The sequence below is a fragment of the Heterostelium album genome (assembly GCF_000004825.1).
Source record: "Heterostelium album PN500 unplaced genomic scaffold PPL_scaffold14, whole genome shotgun sequence".
Taxonomy (NCBI): domain Eukaryota; phylum Evosea; class Eumycetozoa; order Acytosteliales; family Acytosteliaceae; genus Heterostelium; species Heterostelium album.
In genome coordinates, this window is record NW_008805076.1 from 137759 (window position 1) to 164309 (window position 26551).

The 26551-nt window shown below is 28.6% G+C and overlaps 9 protein-coding genes and 1 non-coding gene across 10 annotated transcripts; 4 read left to right on the top strand and 6 right to left on the bottom strand.

Moving 5' to 3' along the window:
• The first annotated feature begins 717 nt into the window (after positions 1–717).
• Positions 718–807, top strand: PPL_10428. The gene is given in 2 exon segments: positions 718–755; positions 771–807. It is a non-coding gene; the product is annotated as a tRNA-Tyr (tRNA).
• Positions 808–1722: 915 nt separating this feature from the next.
• On the bottom strand, positions 1723–3359 carry mcfC (EF-hand domain-containing protein; the record flags this gene model as incomplete). The annotated part of the gene is made up of 3 exons (XM_020581204.1): positions 1723–2758; positions 2860–3071; positions 3144–3359. 3 exons carry the CDS (start codon positions 3357–3359, stop codon positions 1723–1725), a joined length of 1464 nt encoding a protein of 487 aa, XP_020427991.1.
• A 487-nt stretch (positions 3360–3846) lies between these two features.
• Positions 3847–5649, bottom strand: PPL_10430 (uncharacterized protein; the record flags this gene model as incomplete). The annotated part of the gene is made up of 1 exon (XM_020581205.1): positions 3847–5649. One exon carries the CDS (start codon positions 5647–5649, stop codon positions 3847–3849), a length of 1803 nt encoding a protein of 600 aa, XP_020427992.1.
• A 221-nt stretch (positions 5650–5870) lies between these two features.
• PPL_10431 (uncharacterized protein) lies at positions 5871–10058 on the bottom strand (the record flags this gene model as incomplete). The annotated part of the gene is made up of 13 exons (XM_020581206.1): positions 5871–5956; positions 6011–6196; positions 6299–6743; positions 6818–7091; positions 7173–7191; positions 7253–7637; positions 7715–7987; positions 8078–8162; positions 8292–8765; positions 8865–9087; positions 9161–9400; positions 9506–9800; positions 9891–10058. The coding sequence occupies 13 exons, from the start codon at positions 10056–10058 to the stop codon at positions 5871–5873; spliced, it is 3153 nt and encodes a 1050-aa protein (XP_020427993.1).
• A 323-nt stretch (positions 10059–10381) lies between these two features.
• On the bottom strand, positions 10382–15945 carry PPL_10432 (uncharacterized protein; the record flags this gene model as incomplete). Its single annotated transcript, XM_020581207.1, has 14 exons — positions 10382–10491; positions 11045–11223; positions 11303–11382; positions 11466–11796; positions 11892–12084; positions 12114–12147; positions 12174–12666; positions 12891–12933; positions 13769–13860; positions 13976–13994; positions 14872–14966; positions 15080–15112; positions 15724–15868; positions 15936–15945. The coding sequence occupies 14 exons, from the start codon at positions 15943–15945 to the stop codon at positions 10382–10384; spliced, it is 1857 nt and encodes a 618-aa protein (XP_020427994.1).
• A 511-nt stretch (positions 15946–16456) lies between these two features.
• On the top strand, positions 16457–19204 carry PPL_10433 (Glycolate oxidase subunit D-like protein; the record flags this gene model as incomplete). The annotated part of the gene is made up of 6 exons (XM_020581208.1): positions 16457–16463; positions 16908–16980; positions 17372–17534; positions 17623–18783; positions 18850–18999; positions 19082–19204. 6 exons carry the CDS (start codon positions 16457–16459, stop codon positions 19202–19204), a joined length of 1677 nt encoding a protein of 558 aa, XP_020427995.1.
• An 84-nt stretch (positions 19205–19288) lies between these two features.
• lkhA (M1 family metallopeptidase) lies at positions 19289–21390 on the bottom strand (the record flags this gene model as incomplete). Its single annotated transcript, XM_020581209.1, has 4 exons — positions 19289–20524; positions 20599–20773; positions 20891–20938; positions 21035–21390. 4 exons carry the CDS (start codon positions 21388–21390, stop codon positions 19289–19291), a joined length of 1815 nt encoding a protein of 604 aa, XP_020427996.1.
• A 618-nt stretch (positions 21391–22008) lies between these two features.
• On the top strand, positions 22009–22834 carry copZ1 (longin domain-containing protein; the record flags this gene model as incomplete). Its single annotated transcript, XM_020581210.1, has 4 exons — positions 22009–22020; positions 22136–22270; positions 22437–22543; positions 22618–22834. The coding sequence occupies 4 exons, from the start codon at positions 22009–22011 to the stop codon at positions 22832–22834; spliced, it is 471 nt and encodes a 156-aa protein (XP_020427997.1).
• A 602-nt stretch (positions 22835–23436) lies between these two features.
• On the top strand, positions 23437–24730 carry PPL_10436 (uncharacterized protein; the record flags this gene model as incomplete). The annotated part of the gene is made up of 5 exons (XM_020581211.1): positions 23437–23544; positions 23633–23831; positions 23924–24126; positions 24219–24470; positions 24668–24730. 5 exons carry the CDS (start codon positions 23437–23439, stop codon positions 24728–24730), a joined length of 825 nt encoding a protein of 274 aa, XP_020427998.1.
• Positions 24731–25041: 311 nt separating this feature from the next.
• PPL_10437 (trafficking protein particle complex subunit) lies at positions 25042–26087 on the bottom strand (the record flags this gene model as incomplete). The annotated part of the gene is made up of 3 exons (XM_020581212.1): positions 25042–25251; positions 25344–25461; positions 25549–26087. 3 exons carry the CDS (start codon positions 26085–26087, stop codon positions 25042–25044), a joined length of 867 nt encoding a protein of 288 aa, XP_020427999.1.
• Positions 26088–26551: the final 464 nt, after the last annotated feature.

Consider the following 26551-nt stretch of genomic DNA (forward strand, 5'->3'; position numbering starts at 1 on the left):
AATCACAAAGAATAATAGTTTTTTTTTTATATAGATTCGAGAGTTTATTACTTTTTTTGTTTTTTTATTTGTTTCTTACACTTTTCACAATTTAGATTATTATTATTGTTATGCATTAATCCAAACAAACAATATTTAAAAATTTTACTAAAGATCAAAAAGAAAAAAAAACATAACTTCAAAATTAGAAGAGATCATGCTTTTACTTTAGATGTTGAAAGTGTTTTTTGTTGCTTAGTTGTTCAACAATCTAAATATCGCTATCAAAACAAACATTACTAAGCTGATAGCTATGTGGGAAATTATAATGTGACAAAACAATATCATCATGGTATCACAAATACTAAAAATGCATAAGAATTCAAAGAGATAAGGATTGTTGCGTGGGAGAAATATAAATGTGGTGTTTTTAAGTGGTGGTCTCATTTATACTCAACCAAATTAATCTTATAATTTAATTCCCTTTTGAGGTCAATTTGTGTGTAAAGTTGCTTTATTAATTTTTTTTTTGTTTCAAAATACCTTTTGAAATCTCTTTTTCATCTTGTTTTGTAGTAAATTTTAATTTTGAATACAAATAGTGATCAAAAGTCTTTAACTATTTAGTCTTACTACAGTCAAACACCTTCGGATTAATGATTCTATCAAAAAATATGAAAAATTTTTAGATTTAAACGATAAAAATCAAAAATAGATTTTTTTGAAATCATCATATATCCGACTTTAACTCAAGTGGTAGAGTGTTTGACTGTAGTAAGAATCACAAGAGATATCAAAAGGTTGCTAGTTCGAGTCTGGCAAGTCGGATCTTTTAAAATTGAAGTACCCGGATGCGGTAAGGATAAAAAATTTTGTATTGGTATAAGCAATCCATTTCCAGAAATAACCAGGAATTATGTAAGGAATCAGAATAGAGAACTATATATAGTTATATAAACAATTCACACGAAACCTTGAGAGTCACAATTATTAATCAGAACTCTCAAGGTAAATATAACTAATATTTAATACATTAAATAAAGACAATTATTAATCAGAACTCTCAAGTGTTCTCTCTTTGATTGTATTATATACAATACTCTGATTTATTTTAGATAAATCCATCTTGTTACAATTGGTTTGGATTTTTCCATCTTCCCAATTGGGGGTTTGAGTTACCACACATTGGACAGGAGTCGGTAATTGTTTTTTTTTGCAAAAAAAGATTAGCTCCTCCTCTAGCTGGTAGTGTTCTCATCAATCCTCCTCTATTCTCGGCGTGTGGCCTCTGCACTAATTTGTTTCTTCTCATAATTTGTTTGTTTTATATTGCCAAAAAATTAATTTGCATTTACAGGGTAGCAATTTTATCGAGGCCCACATCTATTAGAGCATAGGGTTTCCAAATTTTCCCTTCAAATTGCAAGGCTCATCGCTTCTTTAACCAAAAACGGAGACAGAATAAAAAAAAAGACTGAGAAACAGTTGTTTTATATTTACTTTGGCCGTTTGTTACCGCTGTACTTTCTTAAATTTGCTGTAAGAAGGTTCTTCTGTGTTATATTTATTAGAAAACTTATTAGTTATTATTTGTTTAAATAGTTGTTTGTCTTTGGTGACATCATAATTCGATACTTGAGATCTTCATTGATTCAAAAGTTATTTTTATTACATAGTTATATTTTATTTTAATTATTTTTTTATGTTTTACAAGTGAAAGTTTAACTATAGTGAATATATTGTTTAATGACCATGTTTCTCCTTTTTAGATATACCGAACTGTGTTTTCAAAAACTCGTAGGTAACAAATGTAATACCATGACTTGGAATACTCTTCATGAAGTTTGGAATGATACCTCTGTAGAGACCAAGGAAACCTTCTTTTTTCACTGTTTTCTGTAGACCATCGATCAAACCGGAATAACGTTCTGGATTGGCAACGGTTCCTCCAGTGACCAGACGTGTTTTAATGACGTGGATTGGATACGATACAACCTGTCCCATAGTACTGGAGATGGATGCGCACAACAGCAGCTGTGAAGGCGTGGCAATCTCCGCTGGCGATCTCTTGATGATCTCGTGTTTCAATGTTTCATAGACGAGCATATTGATACCAGAGTGAGGAATGGTCGAGAGAATCGATGCACCCAATCCACGATAGAATGCACGGAAGCCGTCGGTTCTGTAGGTCTGACGGAAACAATCGAAAATACCAGTGTAGGTACCGACTGGCTCCGCAGAGAGTCTGGTACGAACCACCTCCATTGGGAAGAGAGTGGTGTGCGAAACAACACCGGCCGAAGCACCCGAGATAAAACGCTGGGCACTGGTCAACTCTGCATCGGTCTCGGCAAACAAACGCTTGACTGCCTCGAACGATGCAAACTTGACCGCCGACTCTGGACTGACTTTGAGGATGTTGGCAAAGTTACCTCTGAACAAACCACGGAAACCACCGTCGGCATAGACAATTCTAAAGGTTTCAGCAATCGATCGAGGAGCACCGTGATTCAGCTGATAGGTAAGTTTGACACGTTCAATCGGTGCAGTGGCAGTACGCGAGATAACACCGGCAGCAGCACCGGCACCCATAAACGACAATGTGTTTTTAATAGCAATTTGAGTGGCCTCTGATAACGATTGTGCTGGAATAGTCGAGAATGAAGGTGGTGGTGGAGCGAAACCTCCACCATCATCACCACCATCCAAAATCTGTGAATCCTTCCAAAACGCTAAAGCTGCTGATAATTTTGTTGTTGGTAATAAAACTAATAATTCACTAATATAAATAAATAACAAAATAATAATAAGTTAGTAAGAATCCATTACATATTCAATAACAAACTATCTATATTTCTATTCTATCTACTAACTACTTACCGCCATTCATCAAAATCCACTTTCTTATCTTTATTTGTATCGATACGATTGAATAGACGTACCAACTCTTGTTCAGAATATATTTTAATTCCAAGTTTGTGAATTGATTTCTCTATCTCTTGAATATCCAATGTTCCATTATGATCGGTATCAAACTCATTGAAAAGTTTTTGAAGTGATTCAATATTATGATTTATATAATTTGAGAATTCCTAATTATTTTTAATAATCAACTTTGTAAGCAATTGATTCATTTGAAAAGATATAACTTTTTTTTTACTTACTTCTATTGAAACATTACCATCATGATTGGTATCTACTTCTTGAAGGAAATCATTGATTGATTGATCGGTGGCAGGTATCTTTAGTTTCAAGAAACCCTCTTTCAATTCTTCCTTTGTAATTTTACCATCGTTATTGCTGTCGAGTGAATGAAATAGGTTTGAAATATATTGTTTATCACCAGATACCACTGTAGGATTAATATTAGAAGGTTTCATTTTAAATAATTATATTATTATTATATATGTAAATAAATAAATATCAATAACTAAAAAAGTGATTTGACCTTCAAACAACAAACCTTAAGAAAAAGGGCTTCACATTGATCAGCCCATATAATCAACCAAACACACACATCACACAAAAAAATACAAACAACAAAAAAGATATTTTAATTTTTTTTTTTAATTAAAAAAATTGTTAAAAAAAAATAAATTAAATTGATAATTGGTTTGGTTCAATTTCGGGTTCATCAAAATTTCAATATAAAAAGTAAAAGATAAAAAGTCAATTGCGCTCGTGACCATCAAAAATTTTTTTTTTAAAAATACTTTATTTTTTTTTTTTGATTTTGACCGAATCGGTAAAATATAATAATTATATAATTATATATTACCATTTATGTAAAGACACGAACGACACAGACAGACAAATTGTTTTGTTTTGTGAAAAAAATAAAATAAATTATAATTTATATATTTATTATTATGAAAGCCTTGTTGATTTTGATTTTTTTTCTTCAGAGTAATAACCTATGGCACCATCATAGCTACGGTAGATTGTATCTACACTCTTATCGATCTGACTCCATTTATTCTTGTCTACTGAATAGAAATGATTCTGATGAGTCTTACCACCGATGAATAGAATCTCTGAGGAGTTTTGACGGAATTTCTTTGGACAAAAGATCATCGAGTGTTTGTTGCTGCTGTTCGATATGGCCAGTGGCGGATTCAGTATCTCTTTGCTTTTGGTCTTGATCGACACCGAGTAGAAGTTTCGCTCCTTGTCGAGAATGTAGACTTTGTCGTGGCCGTCGAAGCAGCTGGCAATGATACGCTCGCGGAATCCCATGTGTTCGATGTAGGTGGTGCATTCGCCCGATGCAATATTGAAGGCCAACATGTTTTTGATTTCCTTGCCGGCCAAGTCACAACCACCGACAATATAGATGATGCCATCCAAGTAGAACGAGAGTGATTCGGAGCGCGGCATCTCCATTGCGCCGACATGCTCAAACTCCATTGTCTCTGTGTCGAACGAGTCGATACGAGTGACACGTCCAGTCTTGGTTGCACCGCCAATCAAGTAGATATAGCGACTTCCGTCGTAGCAAGTGGAGATTCCACAGCCACCGAGCTTCGTTTGAATGGGTGCACTGTGATCCCATTGTCGGGTGGCGATGTTGAAGCGCGAGTAGCTATTGGATTTGTTGGATCCACCGAATATGAAAATGTAGTCGCGTGTCGCAGCGAGCGAGTTGAACGGTAAGAGACGCTCTTCGTAGTCTTCGGCTTTGTGTTGTGACCACTCCAGTGTCTCCAAGTCGAAAAAGTGTATTCCATTCTCGCCTACCGTCAGCAGCATATTGATGACGTGATGACAGGTAGACACCACCGGTTGATCGTCTTCCAAATCGACAATCTCGTACATGTTGCTGAGCATCGACCTGGCATTCTCGAGACGTTCCTCTTCGAACCTGATATCAAAGTGATTCGGTAGCTTGTAGCTGTTGGTTTTGAACGATCCCGAATACTCTTTGATGCGCTTCAACAAACTATAGTTATTTTCATGAAAACATTCACTTATATTGCTTCCACTACAACTACTATCCAAACCACTATTATGACCACTACTACTTCCAATGCCATTGCCATGTCCATTGCCAACACTACTACTATTTCCATTGCCATTTCCAAGACCATTTATAATTGTCGACGACATGAATTCATTGATTGAAGAAGAATCACGAATAGATTCAATTATAACAGAACTATTCATTTCTTTTGAATTCCAATTGACATCTTCTTCTTCTTCTTCCTTTTCATCTTCGCTATCTTTCTCAGAATGATTATCATTATCTTCCAATTGTTTAGTATCCTCTCCACCTCCACCAAGTGTATTTGAACTCTTTATAATGATATTGAGTGATTTCAATTCCTCCAATATAGTTTTTAGCAATGTTTCCGCTTCTCTTCGTTCATCCAATATCGGTTTCTTTATCTTTAGTTCCTCTGTCATCAACATGGTATGCAGTTCATTATAGTGTTGTACAATCTTTTGTTCGGTCTTATTGAATGATTCTATCATAACGGTACACCTATTCATAAGTCTCCAAAGATATTCCAACCTCTCTGTATACTGTTCACTCTGTGTAATCGATTCTAAATCATCGATCAGATGTCCTCGATGCACAGAAGTACAACATTTCACACAAACGATTTCATTACAAGTCGAACATAGAAACTCTAAATATTTATTATGTATACTACATCTACTTTCATCCATCTCTTTCTTCTTTTTTTAATGTTTAAACTAAACTTAAACTAAAATAAAACTACAAAAATAATACAAAATATATTTACAAAAACATAACTAACTTATTTATATATATATATATCTTTTTCTATCTTATTATTATATTATATTATATTAATAATGTTATAAAACCGAATAATTTAATTATTTAATAATAAAATAAGTTAATTGTTTAATTTTTGTTTTTTTTTTTAATTAATGTGGTTAGGATTCGCAAACTTCTTGTTATTAAATTCTTTGATTATCGCAACAACAACAATTAAAAGAATCAAAAAATCTGAATACTAAAAAATCAGAGAATTTTTTTAATTTAATTTCATTTATTACAAACATAAATGTTTTAGTTTGTCAATGATCGATATTAATGTTGCTGTTTCATTGTCTTTAGATATATCTATCAATATATTTTGACAACTATTTAAAATAGTTGATCTCTTCTTTTTCTGACTTTCTTTAAGTTCATCGTTGTTATTGTTGTCATCTTCACCATTGTCATTGTTCAATTTATCAATTATACCTATTGTTGTTAAATATTAAACATTGTTAAATTAGTTAGTTAGTTAGTTAGTTGTTTGTTTTATAATGAAGTGTAGTGTTGGTGTTGTTTTTAGTACTTTACCTAATGTTAATATATAAAATATTTGTAAATCAATAAAAGTATCGGTACTTGTATAGACAAGAAGTTTGATTGTTTTCACTAGATATAGCAATCCAAATAAATAGTTAAAGGTGTTCTCATGTTGAAATATAACTTTTTTGATTTGATTAAGTATTGATTTGATGAATTGCATTGTATATTGTTGATGTTGTTGATAGTGTTGTGGTGGTTGTTCTCGAATGTTATTCGAAAATATAACGATATTACTACACAGACATTGATAGAGAAACGAAAGAACCGTTGTTTCACATAGATTCGAATCGATAAGTCTAGGAATAAAGTGATCGACCAAAACATCATAGTATCCAACAGCACTATATGGTAACTGAATAGAGGCAATCATCGTGAATAGCTTTAATTTCGATTGTCTAAACAATGATTGTAAATATTCATCATTATTAATAGCCTAAATTTAATAGAGTTCAAAGCAATTAATAATGATAATAAGAATAATTAAGAGTATTATTATTATTTACTTACTTTTATCATTTCATTTGTATGATATTCAGATATAGATGATAAATCAATGATATTATGTATGATAATCATCTCTTTTGTGAAATGTTTTGTTGTTGGTAGATTATTATGTGATTGTTGTAATAGCTTCAAATTGATTTTGGTTTTATATGTTATTGTTGTTGTTGTTGTTTTTGATTTATAATAATCTATTCTTTGTTGTAATATCCAATCTATATTTATATCTTTATCTACATTTATCGACAACTCTAATTCATTTGACTTTGATACTATCAATCTAATAATATTATAAATCTGTTGTATATGTATAGAATTCAACCAAATACCATTATATAACTTGATTATACTACAATATAACTTTGATATAATATCTTTATCTAAAAATAGTATTAATATTGCTATTAATGTTAACTTTAAGAATATAATTTTAAACCTTACCTTTTAGTTTATATTTAGATAGTAATAACTCTAGTAAATCAAGTGTAAATGTAATCTTTGAAGGATCAATCGTATTGTTGTTGTTGTTGTTATCGAATGAGAGTAGTGGGAATATGATCTCTTGGAATAATGCATCTTGATAGTGATTAACTATAGATGGTAGTTTGACTTCAGAGAGTAGACAGTATATGAATTGAATACAATTGGCTCTGGTCTGGTCAGTCGTTATAAACTGCTGTTTAAATAGTTCGCCAAACAGTGTCTTTGCTTTGAAGTAAGGAAAGTGTCTTACAATCAATCTAACCAAGAATTGTTGTTGACCTTTATTCTTTATAGAATTCTTTACAATACTATTAATCACACTGCTATTATCAACGATAGATAACTATTATTTAAATATAGTATTAGGTAAGTGAAACTTTTAATTTTAAATGTAAGTTCATTGTGTTAATTTAAACTTACGATTTGTAATTCATTTAGAGTATCATCATTTTGTTGGTGATCTTCATCGTTCGATAGTTGATTCAAACATTTGGTAATCGATATGTTCAAACTGAGAGTATAGTTATTGGTATAGAGATGCTGTAGATGTTTAAATGGTTGTTCCAACTCAAAGTCATCCACTATTCTAAATAGTGTAGATATGAATGATTTAAAAGTTTGGCTTGACAGTTTCCTATTAAAAGTTGCATTTAAACATAAACTACCAATTCTATCAATGATTTCAATATTAAACTATAATAATAATAACAATATAAAAAGTTGATGATTAGTATTATTAGATTAGTCTATTATATTATTGATTATTCTAACTATTCTACATACATTCATCTTACTATGTAAATAATAAAAGTAGAAATAGATGACCCAAATCGATTCATAATCAATCGTTGCAGAAGAAGTAACTAAACTATTTAAAAGATTATACCAACTTTTAAGAAAGAAGAAAAAGAAGAGATAGTTAAAGTTAGTATTATTATTTTCATTTGTTAGAAATCTTTTTAGATTATTAAATAGTAGTAGTAGTAGTAATAGTTACATTGTTAAAAGATGATTAAAAATATTTTGTTGATTTGGAAGTAGATAAGAGATGTGATACGGTATCCATATGAAGGTTGAAACAAGATTCGATTCATTCTCTTGAATAATACAATCGAATAGAAAATTGATATGTGATTCCAATATTTTACATTGACCATCGTAACTATTACTATTACTACTATTTAACTTTAATAGTAATAATAAAGATGGTTTAAATGTTGATAACATATCAATCTTTGATTGAAAATCACAATGTTTAATAAAGTTGATACCAGGTGGTGTCCAACAACTAGTTGTTTCATATCCACCATGAGCAGCACTAATAACATCATCTAATTGTTGTTGTTGTTGCTTTTGTTGATCCTTATGTACACTTATATTTGTATTATCTTCTACAATGTTGTTATAACTACTACTACTACTGCTATTACAATCAATTGTTGGTTTATAGCTATTAATAAAACTATATAATCTAAAATTTAAAATACCAATATTAGCTAGATTATTGATTATTAATTAGGATTAGTTTAGAAGTAGAATAATGATTATTATATTATTACAATATGATTACATACGTCTTTCAAACTTTTGATTACTGATGATCGATTGTAATGATTTCAAGTTATCATAGAAGAATTGACCATTGAATAACTCTAATGACTTCCATTGTTCGAATACAACTGAATTGAATAGCTCTAACAGTTCTATATAGATAGTTCTCTCTTGTGTTGCATCTAATTCATTGACTAATAAATCAATAACTACAAATGTTATTCTAAATCTATATGTTTCATCTAAAAATTAATAATATATCAGTAATCTATCTATATATATTTATATTAAATTTTAATATTAAATCAAACTTACCTTTAATGATATTTGAATGATTAGCAAGTAATTGGATTATATTATTTGTAAATGATTTTGTTGATAATATAGATGATATAAAACATTTATATAATATTGTGAATAATGATTTTATAGTTGATTCTTGTTGTTGTTGTTGTTGTTGTTGTTGTTGTTCATTTGATTTGATAATAGAATGTATAAGTGATTCTAACAGTTGTAATGATTCAATATTATACTGTGATAGCTGTTTGTCGTCATCTATTATTAAAGATTCCAATCGATACAATAGATTGATTCTATCGATTATATAAACGAATTGATTCAATGATAGATTCAAATGATAATCATTATCATTGAACATACTATCGATATCACCATTGCCCAAATAATCTAATTCACCACTATTATTGCTATTATTTATATTATTATCTATGTTATTATCTTCTTTTTCTTTAATATTATTATAATAGAAATCAGTATGTTTAAAAAGATATGAAAAGATAATTTGTGATTTGCTCTCATCATTAGTTTTCACCAAGTTATTCAACAACTGAATGATTAACTCTAAACTATCGTCATTGTTATTGTTTTTGTTATAATCATTTCGATCGATGGTTAATAAGTAATTCAATGATAATGTTATTGGTAACAGATGATCCTATTGTATATGTTTATTTAATTGTTAGTTAGTTAGTTAGTTTATGTATGCTTAACTTTGGCTGATGATTATGATTATGATATTATTTACCTTTTTAAATATAAAATAGTTTTGATTATCTAAAGATGATGATGATGATGATGATAATAGTTTATTCGATAGTTCATCTCTAAATGATCTAATCTCAACAATAGTTGATTCTTTTAGTCTTTTCTGTTTCTTTGGTTTTGCATTCGATAGTAAATCAATGGTAAACATTTAAAATCGATAAAATAAAGATAATTAAATTGATGTTTGTTTTGGTTCACCTGTTTTTTTTTTTTGGTTAGCAAAACTATAGTCTCTGAATATCACTGAAAAAATGAATAAAAACACTGTTAAAGAAATTGTTATCAAATAGAGAGAATGTTATTGAAAAACATTTTAATATCTATTATTGAAAAATATTCCTTTAATTTTTAAATTAAATATAGACTAAATATTTTGGAAATAGATAAATTCGATTACAACAATTAAATAATTTTTTATAAATATAAATAATTCTTTTATTTTTTTTAGAATAAATAAAATAATTTAATTTATCAGAATTTAGTGATTATTACAAAATTGTGCATTATCTCTACCTTGAAAGTCATTTCAGGCCGGAATCCTGCAGTTTCATTTGAACTTTGTTGAGTAGAAGCACTTTGAACTATTGAAATTGATAGTTTCTTTTTTTACAGATGATTCACAAAAAGATGAAAAGATGTCAATAAATAGAGAATTTCATCCGCATGTTTTATTAATAGAATTATATCTCAGTTTTATTTTAAACAACCAAAAATAAGGTTGTTTTTTATTTTTAATATTCTTTAATATATAAATCAGATTGAAAGTATCAAATTCCACCAGATTCTTTTTTTAGAGAATAAAATTAAATTCATTTTATTTCGTCTGAAGAGTTCCTTCTAATTAAAACTCATTGGGTAATTTTTAAAAATTTAAGATGACTTAAATAAAAAGAAACATCCGATCATAATTATTTGTAGATCTTTTGTTCTTTAAATTAATAATATTTATTCTTTTCTTATATAATATTTTTTTTTCATGATTGAACTTCCTCAAACTTGTTTTCACTTAGCACTAAAAAATTCTTTTATTATTTAAAATGTTATTTCTAATATGTTAAAAGTAGAGCAGTGACCTATTCTCCTGAAATTTGAAAGATCTGAGAATCTCTACATTTTAATAGATAATTCAATTACTATTGGTGATGGTTTCAAGATACTGATTTAATAATAGATTTAATGATTCTATATTCTTTGGACTCAGATCCAACAATCGATGTATCAAGTCAATTAATTGTTTTGAATACCTGAATTCCGAAATTTTAATTTCTCCTTTGGTTTGGAGTAGTTGATGATTATTTCGATCATCTTGATGACTGATCAATTTACAAAAATAAAGTGTTAGTATCAAATGATAATAAATAATATTTTAAATAATGACTATTGAATATTTACCAGCATAATAATTTGAGAATTGTTGATCCAATTGAAAAGATGTCACATGATTGAGCATATTGTATTATATTCATCTTTTCCTATTAATTGTTTATGGTTCGAATTTAGTTATAAATCTAATATAGATTTGAATAGTCAATTCTATTTAATAGAATTTACTTACTGGTATATAACCTTGTGCTCCTCGAGTTGCATATAAAATTGAGTTTATAATGGATGGATCTGTTATTTCATGATCGATACATTTCAAATTCAAAATCGAATCACCTTCAAGAATGTGTTCATTTGTATCTGGATACTCAATGATTGTTGATTCACCAATGAATTTACAATAGCCAAAATCTCCAAGCATCAAAGTCAAATCATCTTGATCTCCACCAAAGAATACATTCGATGGTTTAATATCGCAATGAACAATTCCAAGTTTATCAAGATCCAAAAGAATTTCGAAAAGCTGCAAAATATATTTACGAATATCTGATTCTCTAAAGATTCTATATATATATATTCAAGTGGTTTGTTTGATATATAAATATATATCAGTGTTCTTTCATTAATACATTTAGGCAAAATTTATAATTATACATACGTATTTAGATCAGTTAAACGTTTATACTCTTGAGCAAGATCCCCACCATGACAATATTCAGTAACTAGATGAAAGATATGATTATCTTTATCATCTAAAAAATCAAAGAGTTGAACAAATCTTGGATTACCTTTGAGTAATTTCATTGCATTGATTTCATTTAATGCTCTTTCATAATTCCGATTATCTTTATCTATATAATCAATTTTTTTATATACATACTTTGAATTGGTTGTGTTAGTTTAACAATTTTTAACTAATTCGATATCTAAACGACCTTACCAATCTCTGATCAGTACCACACACTAAATCTACTTGATTGATATGATTACTGTTTGTAAATCTTGATATCGAATGATATTGTTTGTTATTAATGATAATCGATTGTTTGAAATAACTAAGATTGTGTTTGAATTGACATTTTGCAATATTGAATCTGTATGATTGTGATTTGTTTAATAGCTCGATGCATATTGGTATCGCATCTAAATTTAATAGATTCGAGGGGTAAGAATATGATCTTATTATTATTAATTGATATTGAGTATCGACTGTATCTGGTATTACTATCTCATTATTATTATTATTAATATTTCCTATTAATATGATATTACAGTATTGTTCATTCTCCTTATCTTTCATATGATTGTAAACTAAAACAATGAATCTATCAAATAAAGAATCAATATCAAATTTCAATACATTCTTTCCTTTGACTAATCTATCTGTTTCCTCGACATTATTTGTATTCATTTTGAAGTGAATCTTATGCATACTAAAAGAATGATTTTTTTGGTTTTTATTATAAAAAATTTTTATCTTGCGACCAATAAAACTTAAAATTTTGATTCTGGATACAAAAAATCAAAATTTTTATTTTGGAGGTCTAAGACCAAAAAAACTTAAAATTTTGATTCTGGTTACAAATTTTAAGTTTTTCGACTTGATTGATAGGTACTGGCATTGCCTTGGCGGCTACCTTATTGTCCTTAGACGTACAACACATATGATAAACCACTAAGATTAAGGTTTTCAAGATTTTCTATAATTTAGATACAATTTTAATATAAAATAAATATTTTAGTTTTTAAAATTTTTATACTTACTGTGCAACATTTTCAAATGATTTTAAAATAAACAAATTTATATATTATATAAATATTATATTTTCGAAATATCTAAATATATTTAAAAGTTTTGATTTGTTTTCAATAATAAAAGTTCAAAATTTTCAATATTTATAATAAAGAAATCCTTACTCCCAAAAAAAAAAAACTTAAAATAGTGTCATTTTTATAAATATATTTATTTGAAAGAAATTAACTTGGCACTATTCAAAGATGGTTAGAGGAGATTTGATTGAAATAATAGGTTTTTAAATATGAAATTAAAATATTATATAATTAAGTAAAATTCTGTGATTTAAATTACTGTCGTACATTACCAAATTTAATAAGATTAAATGTAATTTGGGTGTAGGTTTTATTTCCTTTACCTCACCATTCTTTTTTTTTTTTTGATCACAAAAACACTAATTTTTTATATTTTTTAAATTTATAAAAAACTGTCAAGGGAAAAACAATTCTAATAATTCTTTCTTTTGTAAATGTTTTAATGAAATCATGAAAATAAAAAGTTAATAAAAATATAGAAATTGTAATTCTATATATTAATTTATTTGATTGATGAAAAAGAGTATATAGAAAATATAAAAGAGAAAAAAATGAAATTAAATATATTGTTTTTAGAAAATAACATTATTCTTTTATTTTTTGTTGATTAAATAAAAATTATTTAATTGAACTTTGGAGATATCTTTAATTATAATATTTGACAAACATTTACAGCTTCACTTCTCAAAGATTCCCTCCACTCACTCGCCAAATCAGTTGTTCCATTGGTACTTTGATGAGTGGCAGTACTTTGAGAACTATTGATATTTATAGTTTCTTTAGTCAATGAAGATACACTGGATAAACTAAGATTTTCAAGATTTTCTTTATAAATTGGTAAATATTTTAATTAATAAAAACACATTTTATAAATTTCTTTTTAAAGATTAGTTAGTTTAATAAACTACTTACTGTGCAACATTTTCAAAGTCTATTATAAAAAAAATAATTATTGAATTTATATTCTTTTATCTTGATTGATTTTATTTGATTCCTTAAATGTTCAAAATTCTTTGTATTTATAACAAAGAAAGGAAGATATAGATGTCAATAAAATTTTATTAATAATTTAATTTTAAAGAGAATAAGATCTCCAGATTTAAATTTCCAAAAATAAATTCTATTATTAGGTTTTATATTTAATACTAAAAATGTTCTTAAAATTCATTCCTTTAAGAATTATTGAGATAGAATATATGTATTTATAATAGCTTTGATTTTCTCTTTTAATTGAATTCCTTTTATTTTTTTCATTTTTAGCTCTTACTAAAAAACAATAACTGAGATCAATGAAATATTTTTATTATTATCATCATCTCTCTTATGATAATAAACGAATCTAAATCTATTATTTAATCTTTTTATCTAAATTTAATTTTAATGATATTTGATTAATAGAAATTTATTTATAAATGAACATGTTATTATATAAATTTAGAGAATATTGTTAGAAATAATAGTTTATTCTTGTAGTTGTTGATGTACAATTAAAAGAATTGGTGAGTTTAAGTGAGATGATGATTTGATTTCAAACAAGAACCTATTATAATCGATCAGAATCGCTGGTATCTAGATATATTTCTTAAATAATAAGAAAGTTGAATTTTTAAATACATAATTAAAAGTTGAATTCTTAATTAATCAAAACAAAATTAATAAAATAGATGATAGGAAAGATGAAAATAAAAGGGAATGTTGTTTTTGGTAAGTCGAACCAAAAAAACATTAAAATTTATTCTTTGATTGATTAATAAAATTATTTAATTACAAAATAGAACAAGTTTGTTTGTTATCAAGCCAGATTTTACCTTCTCCGAAACCAGTAGATCCATTGATACTTTGACCAGAGGATGCGCCTTGTGAACTGTTAACATTGATAGTTTCTTTGGTTAAAGATGATACACTATTCATATTAAGATTTTCAAGATTTTCTTTTAAATTTTGATAAAAATTAAATTAATAAACAAACTTTTTAAATTCAATATATATTTTAGTTAAAGTGAATAAACTACTTACTGTGCAACATTTTCAAAGTTTTTAAAATAATACCTATAATTGAATTTATATTCTTATTTATCTTTTTGATTGTTTTGATCTTAGAATGTTCAAAATTCTTTGTATTTATAGCAAAAAATTGTTCACTTTGTCCTAATAAAAGATAAATAAATATCAATTTATAGATGATAATAATTTAAATTTCTACCTCCTCCTCCTTTTTTAATTTTAATAAAAGATTGATATCTCCTATTTTGAAACTACTAAATTTAAACTCTATTTTGTTTTTGCAAATTGGTATTGGAAATATAAACAGTGTTTTTAAATAAACAAATTTCATCTCAAATAAGTCATTGATTTTTAAAATATTTAATCATAATAATCATTATTCTTAATCTTAAGATAAAAATAATATTGATTGGGTTAAAATAATAAAAAAATTAATAAATTTAGTATTGAGAACAAACAATAAAATTGTATTTAATATAATGCTTTTTTAAAACTGAAAAAAAAATTTATAAATTTTGTTTTGATTCATATATAAAGTAAGAGTAGATTGAAAACAAGATGTATGAAAATATCTATATATAAAATAATAATTTTATTCTTTTTTTTGTTGATTAAATAAAAAATAAATATGTTTATAAATTAAGTCAAACTATTACATTATTACACAGGCCCACTCTTCGGAATGAAATCCAGCATTTCTATTGGTACTTTGTTGAGTAGCTGCACTTTGTGAATTATTTACTCTTATAGTTTCTTTGGTTAAAGATGATACACCACTAAAATTAAGGTTCTCAAGATTTTCTATAATTTTTGATAAAATTTGATTAAAATTTAAATAAATGATTGGTTTTATATATTTTTTACATACTGTGCAACATTTTAGAAAGATTTAAAATAAATATCTATTTAATTTAAAGTTTTAGTATTTTCTTTTTTATTTGATTGTATTATTGTTTTGATTCTTTAATGTTCAAAATTCTCACTATTTATACTAAGAAATCCTTTTTTCAAAAAAAATAGGAAACAAGTGTCAATGTATTTTTATTAATATATTTAATTTATTTGAAACTATTCAGTTTTTGGTCACTTTTCAAAATTCGTGATTATGATCTACCAAATAATAGGTGTGCAAAGAAAAACATATCAACTTAAAAAATCAAAAGAATTACACTCAATATGTATATATCTTGAATTTTAAAAAAACTAAGAATAAATATATATCTTTCATTTCCAAATTTGGTATGATTACACACCTAATTTTTGAGTAAGGTATTTTTTTGATCAGATGAGTGAACACTATTTTCTAAATTGTACAAAATTCTGTGAAACAAATTATTTTTTGTGTGTAGTGAGGGTGAAATAATTATTTTAAACCTTAATTTTAAAAAAATGATTGGTTTTCAATTTATATCTACATTGTTGTTCTTTATTTTAAAAATAATAAGCTTGTTTTAAGATTTGTTTTATTAATACATGCATTAGATCTTAACTTATAAGGTAATTGATTAAAATAAAAAGTTTAACTAAAAAATTATGATATATTTATATATGGACTGTTGACGAAGCTTTAGCTTAAATCAGAACTTTACAAACTCTTTAAATAATTGAATTATTATTAATCCATAAATCAATTCTACTATTTATTAAACGTGATACCATTACTAAAGAGAAAGAATTGATTAGGAGAAATTTAAAGTTGGATAATTATTTCTAAATGTATATTCTTATATATCTTTTTGGATTGTTTGATTTGATTTTATTCTGAAATGTTCTTAATCATCTATTTTAAATACCTATAATGAGTGATTTTCTAGTAAACCCTTTTATTGCTAACTTAAAGCAGACGACTATTTAGAGATACAACACAGACCATTATTTAGCAGCACTGAGGCCACAATCTTCATCCTCGCCAAGTAAGCTATAAATGAAGTTATAATGAAATTCTTTTACACCATCTATATCTACAAAACTCTTCTAATGTAATTCATTTGCCTGTTAAATGAAATTAGATAAATTTCAAAGAAATTAGAGTTATAATACAAATATATAAATCAAATAAATAAATTAGTACAAATTTATTAGATCTTTTTTTTGTTTTTTTTTGTTTTTTTTTTAACCAGATTAAACTTAAGTTTTGTTTTTTTTAAAAATTAATTTAAACAGGGGTGAAGTCAGTAATCTGATGATCTAAACTGATTAAAAAGTTTAAATAACTTATACCAAACTAAGAGAGAATATAACTATGTTAAATAATAATAGTAATAATTTTTTAAGGTCCACTATTAATAAATATATTACTAACAGTGGAAAAAGAATAGTTTCAAGTGCAAGATGTAATAACTACTTAAAAATAAACAAAAACAATAGATTTAATCATGATCAATACAACTTTAAAGATCAATCAAATAACAATAATCAACAACAACAACAATCAAAGTTTAATCTATCGAATATATTTACAATTTCTGTAAGTTTTTAAAAATATAACTGAAAATAACAAACAAACAAATAAACAAAAAAGTTAAACTTTTATCACTTATTGTTATGTTATATAGTCAATTGGAATATGTTTAATAGCAGGTGGAACAGCAAGTCTATTGGATCAAAATCAAATTAAAATACCAGTTGAAGCGATGAATGAATTGAAATCGTTGCTTGGTGATCGTGTTGATCTTTCGAAAGGCGATATAGAAGCACATGGAAAAGATTTCAGTTATCATCCACCACACAATCCAGAGGCAGTTGTCTATCCAAAGACCGAGGAAGAGGTGACTGGCATCATCAATATCTGCTCCAAGTACAATGTACCGATCATTCCATACGGTTCCGGCACCAGTCTAGAGGGACACATTCACGCTTACCACGGTGGTGTCTGCATTGATTTCCGTCTGATGAAAAAAGTGATCAAGTTGGAGCTAGACGACTTCCACGTAACCGTTCAGCCGGGAATCACCTACGACGAGCTCAACGAAGAGCTACTGCCACACGGCTACTTCTTTGCTATGGATCCAGGACCCGGTGCATCTATTGGTGGCATGGTCGGAACCAGCTGCTCGGGAACACACGCCGTCAAATACGGCACCATGAAAGACAATGTTTTGGCACTGAGAGTGGTGCTCCCCGATGGCCGATTGGTAAAGACGCGAACCGTCGCCAAAAAGTCGTCGGCCGGCTACGATTTGACACATCTGTTCATTGGCGCCGAGGGAACTCTCGGTGTAGTCACCGAAGTCACTCTGAAAATTCACCCGCTTCCTGAGAGAACCGCCGTCTCGCTAGTCACTTTCGACTCGATTGAGGATGCCTCGAAAACAGTGATACAAACGATGCAAGACGGCATTCAAATTGGTCGTGCTGAACTGCTGGACGACGTCATGTTGAAAGCTGTCAATCTGAGTAACGATACACAGTTCGAGGAGGTTCCAACATTGATTTTCGAATTCACAGGATCACCTGCGCAAGTGGACGAACAGATTCTCAAGGTAGAGTCAATCTCTGCAAAGAACAAATGTAATAAATTCACATTTGCAACCGATCCAGTCGAAAGAGAGAAACTATGGTTTGCAAGAAAAGTTGCTCTCTGGAGTGCAACCACATTGAAACCTGGCAACGAAGTTTTAATCACCGATGTTTGTGTTCCAATTTCACAACTATCGAAAATCATTGTAGAAACAAAGAAAGATATTGAATCAACTTCATTATTAGCACCATTAGTTGTATGTTAACTAATTTATTTATATTATTAATATTTAATTTACTAATTATAATTATCTTTTTTTCAGAGTCATGCAGGTGATGGTAATTTCCATCTTTTCGTGCTATTCGATCCAAACAATCAAAAGGAATTAAATGAAGCAAAATCTTTGAGTGATAAACTAGTTCATAGAGCATTAGAAATGGGTGGTACTTGTACAGGTGAACATGGTGTTGCTGTAAGTTATCATTATTATTATTACTATTTGTAGAGTTTATAAATTATTAATAATCTTTTAATTATTACAATTAATTATATAGCTTGGTAAAAAGAAATATTTGGAAAAAGAACTAGGAAAAAATGCAGTGGATTTAATGAAAACTATTAAAAGAACAATTGATCCAAAGAATATTATGAATCCAGGAAAAGTAATTGATGTTTAATTAGTTTGGATATTTAAACAAAATAAATAAAAAGGATAAATTAAGTTATATTATTATTATTTTAATTTATTTTTTAATTGTTTTTTAGAGACCTAAATCTTTGGCAACCATCTTTGAACAAATGTTGTGATAGAAATTTCTGTGGGTGGTAAAGGTGGAGACAGCCAATTCTCTGTTGACTTTGTTCAACTCACGGTATAGTGGTCTGACGAATTTCATTCTACCTTGTTCGACGAGGAATTTGGCAACCAATGGTTGGATTCTGGTGATTCCCGATTGCAAACAAAGACTGTACCACTTGGCACGATACTCGGCGTTACGAGTCTCGGTGAGGTGATAGAGTTTGTCCATCTTCTCGATGGCGTCGACTGGCAAGTGATCGTTGGCAGTCAAAACCAAGAGTGTGTCCAAGAATAGAATGGTTTGTTGTGAGTTGAACGCTTGGAAGTCCGAGGCACTCTCGATACCGTCACCCTTGGTGGCGATCCATTTCTTGGCCAACTCTTTGGCTTGCTCGGCCAACTGACAGGTGAAAGCGACCTGGTTGTGTGGCATACCTGGGTTGTTGAACCACGACTGCCAGTCGACGACGGCGATGGCGTCGGCCATTCCCTTCTCAGTGAAATAATTGATAAAGTAGTTCTTCATTTGTTCGGCGGTGATCGATTGGTAGGCAAAGTGAGCGATGTATGACTTGAGCCAAGCTTCAAATTCGGTGACTCCAACCAAACTCTGGAGATAGCAGAGCAAGTTGAAACCTTTGTCGTATGGCACCGAGCTGAAAGCATCGTCTGGATCGATACCGTCGAGATTTGGACGGAGAGCGGTCAGTGGATTGGTGGCACCGAATTGGTCGATGTCGTCCTTGAGGTGTTTCAAACCGTTGATCGCTTCGAATTGGAACATGTCCTCACCGTAGAGACGACCGATAATCTTACGCTCGACAAACACAGTGAAACCTTCGTTCAAGAAGAACTCGGACCAGAAACGATTGGTAACCAAATTACCGCACCATGAATGGGCAATCTCGTGAGCGATGACATTCTCGAGAGAACGGTCACCAGCCAACAAAGTTGGAGTGACAAATACCAACATTGGATTCTCCATACCTCCGTATGGGAATGAGGGTGGAAGCAACAAAATATCGTAACGCTTCCAGATGTATGGAGTCAACAATGATTCACCGGTTTGAATGAACTTCTCGGTATTGGCAAATTCATAGGCACCGCTATCAACCATCTCTGGCTCCGACCATACCATTGTTCTTGGTCCAATTTCTCTTGATTCTAAATGTCCAACAACAATTGCAATTAAATAAGTCTAAAAATATATATATATATAATATCATGTTAATATAAAGTATTATTCTTTTTTCTAATCAATTCTAAACATACTGGAATTGCAATATCTTGGTCAAAAGTATAGGTAATCTTGTCACCATCAACTTTCTTTCCAGTGGAGGAAGCGCTCATCAAAGCAGTCAATGGAGCTGGAACAGTAATTTCAGCAGAGTACTTGACTTTGTTTGATGGACTATCTTGACATGGAACCAAAGATCTAGCATGAATACTATAATTATTTCCAAATAATAATAAAAATGAAAAAGGTTAGTTTTTCAAAACTAATTCGTGTTCAATTGTTCAAAATTGACATATTATCTGTTTTGTTTTTAGAAAAAACACATACGCTTGACATTGTGAGAACAAATATGGATGTTGTTTACCAGCAGTTTGTCTATAAATAAAATAATGTTTTGAAAAAGGTTAGAGATGTGAATATTTAGCTAAATCTATCTTTAATCTAGTCTGTCTGTTGTTTGTTTATACTTACTCTTTTGATAACCATTGAAGAGCAGTAGATTCAACGGTGGTTGAATAGTGTACACGAGCAGTGAATGTCTTGTTGGCACCACGTTGTTCTTGTGGAACTTCAATGACGATGGCAGTACCAAAGATTTCGTGTTTGGCAGCAAGGTGATACTTGATTGGTTGGTTTGACAAATCGGTGACACCAGTGACATTCAAGTGATTGCTGTCCAACTTTAACTCTGAGACTTGGTCGTTTTGGAGGGTGGCAACGACATCGACGTAACCAGCCAAACACGACTTGGCAAAGTCTACAGTCAATACCAAGTGCAAAGAATCAACTTTTGCCTCTGATGGATTCGATAGTGATGATGGATCCATATTTTCTAATTATTTATAAATATTAATATTATTATTTCTTTTTCGAAAAAATGAAATTAATCTAACAAAAAAAAAAAAGGGTGAACACATTTATTGTCAGCAACATCAGATTAGATTTTTCAAGAGAATTTTTTGTCCAAAAAAGTCAAATAAAAAATAGTTTTTTTTAATTTTTACTATTATTTTTAGATACAAATCTATAAAATATTATTAGATTATTATTTAGATAGAAATTATTTAATCTTTGATTTGTCAAAGTAATCAATCAAACAATATATTTATTCTCTAAAAACATTTTGAGATATAAAAAAAAAAATTTTGGTAAAAAAAAAAATGAAAAAAAAAAAATACAAAGTCATCTGGTCATTTAAGAGTGGTGCTGATGTTAATACACTGAAGTGGTCAGAGTCAATATATTATGATTTATTTCGGTTCATTTTTTTTTGATATCAATTTATAAAAAGAAAAGTTAGTTGTTGTAATTTTATTTATTATTATTGTTTGTTATTAATTAAAAAAAAAAAGTAAAGTAAATCTTAAATCAATCGATAGATATATACCACAGTTCATTTTATTAGTGATCAGTTAATATATATATAAAAGCGAAAGAAATATATAATGTCAAATTTTGTAAGAATAATGATTACTATATTGATCATTCATTTTTAAATATAAATATAATATTAGTTTGATTAATAAGATCTAATTACTAATATAAAAACACTATCGATAAAATTATATATAGTTATATAGTGTTAAATACTTTTTTATCTTGGATAACAAGGGTAATAGAATTATAGCAAAGTATTATAGTAATGATTTCGAAAATGTAAACAAACAGAAAGCTTTTGAGAAACGTATATTTGAAAAGACTGCCAAAGTAAATGGTAATGATCAATCACACTTTACGAATAGATAGAAATGAATGATAATGATAATGTGTATTCTTTTATTGACAGATCAATTATTACTACTATTATCATCATTATCATAATAATATTATAGGCGAAATTGCAATGTTGGACAACTATATCATTATATACAAGGCATACTCGAATGTCATCATTTACGTCGTTGGAGACAGAGATCAAAATGAATTGGCACTACTCCATGTTATAAATAGTTTTACTGAAACTTTACATTCTTTGTCAGAGTATGTATTGTTATTATTGTTATTATTATTATTATAGTTATTATTATGAATGAATACTAATCAATTTCAAAAAGGAATGGTATAAATAAAAAGACGATTTTAGATAATATAAACTTGACACTGTTGACATTGGATGAGATTATCGATGAAGGTATCGTTTTGGAGAGCGATCCCACCGTTATTGCAGATCGTGTTGGTATTAGGGTCGAAGGTGAACAGGATGATCTTGACCAATCGATTTCACAAGTTATTACATCTGCCAATAATTTCTTGAAATATTTAAATAAATAAATAAAACAAACAAACAAACAAATAATAGAATTAAATTATAAACATAACTATCGATACTAGGTCTTCATATCTCTCTAAATGTTGTTGTAATCACAACAAAGTTATTCCTGGGAATTGATCAAACAAATCAGATCAAACAACAACATTCTACAAGATCGATCAACCTAACCATCTAAACAACCAAAACAATCAAAGTCTTAATCATCATCATCATCATACCATATTTTACTGATTTTGAATTGTAATGATCAGTCACAGTACTGTTTAAGATTGGATTGTTGTCAAAATCATTGCCTGTCAAAAAATAAAAAAAAATAATCAAAACAAAATTTAATCACAATTGTGTGTGTGTGGTTTGGTTTAGGTATGCATGTTCATAATAAAATAAATAAAAATAATTAAAATATTGTGGTGGGAAGCAAAAAAAAAAAAACAAACAACTTCATTATTAATTTTTTATATTAAAAACACTTTATAGTTTTGTCATAAAATTTATAAATAGAAAACAAATAATTTATTAAAAAATAATAACTTTGTATAATATCTAAACAACAAAACAAAAATAATCAAATAAATTTATATACTTTAAATAATATTAAAATATGCCAATCGAAAGAATATTTGCATCACAAAAAGTAGATTCACTACATGGAACAAAGAATAAAATAGTTCAAGTAGATTCCAATGCTATTCCAGCACAAGCATTTAATGTAAATAATAATAATAGATTTTACAAAAACAAAACAAAAAACAGTAATTGATTTTAACAATTGTAAATCTGTTTATATTTTATTTTAGGTTCTAATTGATAATAGGATTCAATCGGTACCAGTATATGATTTGGTTGCAAATAAATATAGTGGATTTCTAGATATCCGTGATTTGGTTTCATTTACAGTGTTTATCAATGATAACAATGTTCAGGCACAGACTCTATTGGATATTGTAAACTTTGGTGTGAAAATGTTTAAACATCCTACTGATGTATCTATAACATGTATGTTATGTTTTATTATCATTATAGTTATTATTACAATTTGTTTGTTTGTTTGAAATTAACTTTATATTTTCTAATAATTATTATTTTAGATTTATCAAGAAGAAATCCTTTCAATTCTGTTACTTTAGGATCACCTTTATTAAAGGTAGTGGAGATACTCTCGAAAGGTACACATAGAGTTCCAATAGTCGATGAGAATAACAAGTTGGTGGATATCATCTCACAGTCATCGATAATCAGTTTCATAGAGAAGAATATTGGTGTTGATATTTTACCATCTCTAGATAAAAAGGTAAGTTTTGTTTAACATTTCAATTGAGTCATGATGTTTTAACAAACAAACAAACAAACAAACTAATTAAATGTTATTTTATTGTTGTAAAGATTTCAGAGTTGAAAGATTTAGGTGTATCACCTGTTACATCGGTAACGACAAATGTAAAGGCAATCGATGTATTTAGATTGATGGATACACATCAGAGAAGTGGCGTTGCAATCGTCGATGAGAATAACAAGCTGGTTGGAACCATTAGTAGCGAGGATCTAAAACTGTTCATTAACAATCCATCGACCGATGTACTCCAACTGACAATCATGAAGTTCCTAAGTTGTATTAGACAACTTAATAATTCAGAAGTAAGTGTAGTCTTATATGAAAGTATTAATAATAATATTAAACATTAAGCTAACTATCGTTTTATTAAAATAACAAAACACAATCAAAACAAAACAAAACAAAACAAAACAAATATATAGAAACCATTGGTATATTGTACATTGGATAATACATTTAGAGAGTTAATCGCAAAGATGGTTGCATCTCGAATTCATAGAGTATTCATTGTGCAACAGGACATGACACTCGTCAAGGTTATCAGTATTACAGATATTCTTAGATTTATTTTAAAGAAAGAAAACACCGTGTAAACAAGCAACAACAAGCAAGTGAAGAATAATAATAATAATAATAATAATGATGATGATGTAATTACATTAAGATCTAGATAGAGAGAAAACAAGTTAAAAATAAATGAATAACAAACAAAACAAAACAAACAAACATGATATATCTATAACAAATATATATATATTTTTAATTTTTTATCAAGTTATTAATTACATATATTTAATTTCTTTATGATTTGTTATGGTTATTGATATCATTTTGTTATCACTCTTTCTTGCTTTGCTTTGTTTTGTTATATGTTTATGTTTCAAGTTTGATTGTAAATACAACTGAATGTATTTGTTGAATTTCAAATGTGATCGTTGATTTATATCCAAAGTTTGCCATGGCACCTTTGATTAAACCGATTGCAAAGTACACATAATCAGAACAGTCTTTGGTTGTTGAGTTGGGATCGAAAGAAAGATGAAGTAACCATTGAAACCTTTGATCTGTTAATACAAATACACCCTACGTATATAGATAGATAAATAGCAAATAAACAATTGTTTGTTAATCGAATTGTAAACATTCATTCATTTGATGTAATTCATTTATCATACCTTATGATTGGTTCTTAAACTATCTATTGATTTCTTAAATATAGCAATCCAAAATACTTTACAAATAAACTTTACAACATCTAATACCTCTGATAATAATTGTTGTTCAATTGTTAATCTATATATATATATCGTATAAATAGTTAGATAAGTATTAGTTTGTGTTTTTGTTTAATAATAATAATAAATCAATTGAGCTACATACTTTTCAACAAGTTTATGACCAACTTTATATCCTAGTTTCTCTAATTTCTTTGATATCTGAGTCTTGTCTCTCGATGACTTGACGATGTAGTCGATCATTTCAATATACAGGAATTCAAAACAGCTTACACTGATCTCTTTTTGCGGTAGTGTTGGCGCGGCTGCGCTGTTGGCAGTGGCCAATGCCGACGATGCTGTAGAGAGTGACGATGCTGTTGTGTTGCTGGTCGGGTTGATAGCCGACGCCAAATTCGATGTCGATATCGCTTGATGATGATAGGTCGACGACATCGTATTGGTCAGCGGCGAGTTCGCAGCGGACAACGATGTTGGCAGTGACTGACTGAACGATGCCAGTGGACTTATCGATGGATTGCCGACTGACGACGATATCTGTGATGCTGTAATCCCGGTGAAACTGGGTGTTGCCGATGTAGAAGTAACATTGATGCCTGGTGTTGACAATCCTACACTCGATGACACTGATAAAGGACTATCATTTGATGGTGAATTATTATTATTATTATTGTTATTACTCATTTTGATTGTAAATATCAATATCTAATAAAAATGATGATTGACAAAAAAAAAAAATTTAAATCAATTCAGATTTTCATGAAAAACAATAAAAAATTAATGTTGCAAAAAATAATAAACTTATTATAGATTTATTTGAAAAAATTTACTTTCTATTGTTGAGTGTTGATGATACCATTTTGGTATCAGGTACTGTTACTCTAACGTGATATGTTAAAAATGTAAAGCCATACCTTCTTCCTTCATCCAAATTGAACGTAAATTCACTACTGCTATTGTCTTCCCCTTCAGCAAATACTTTTCCTGTTAGCGTTTTAACATATGACTAATATCGTCCGAATTAGATAGCAAATCATGCTCGACAACTTTGACACACGTGGATCGACAAGAGCTTTGGTTTAATAGGGTTATTAGAAAAACTTATATTATTCTTCATTTCAATGTCATTGGATAGACTCGGTACTAGA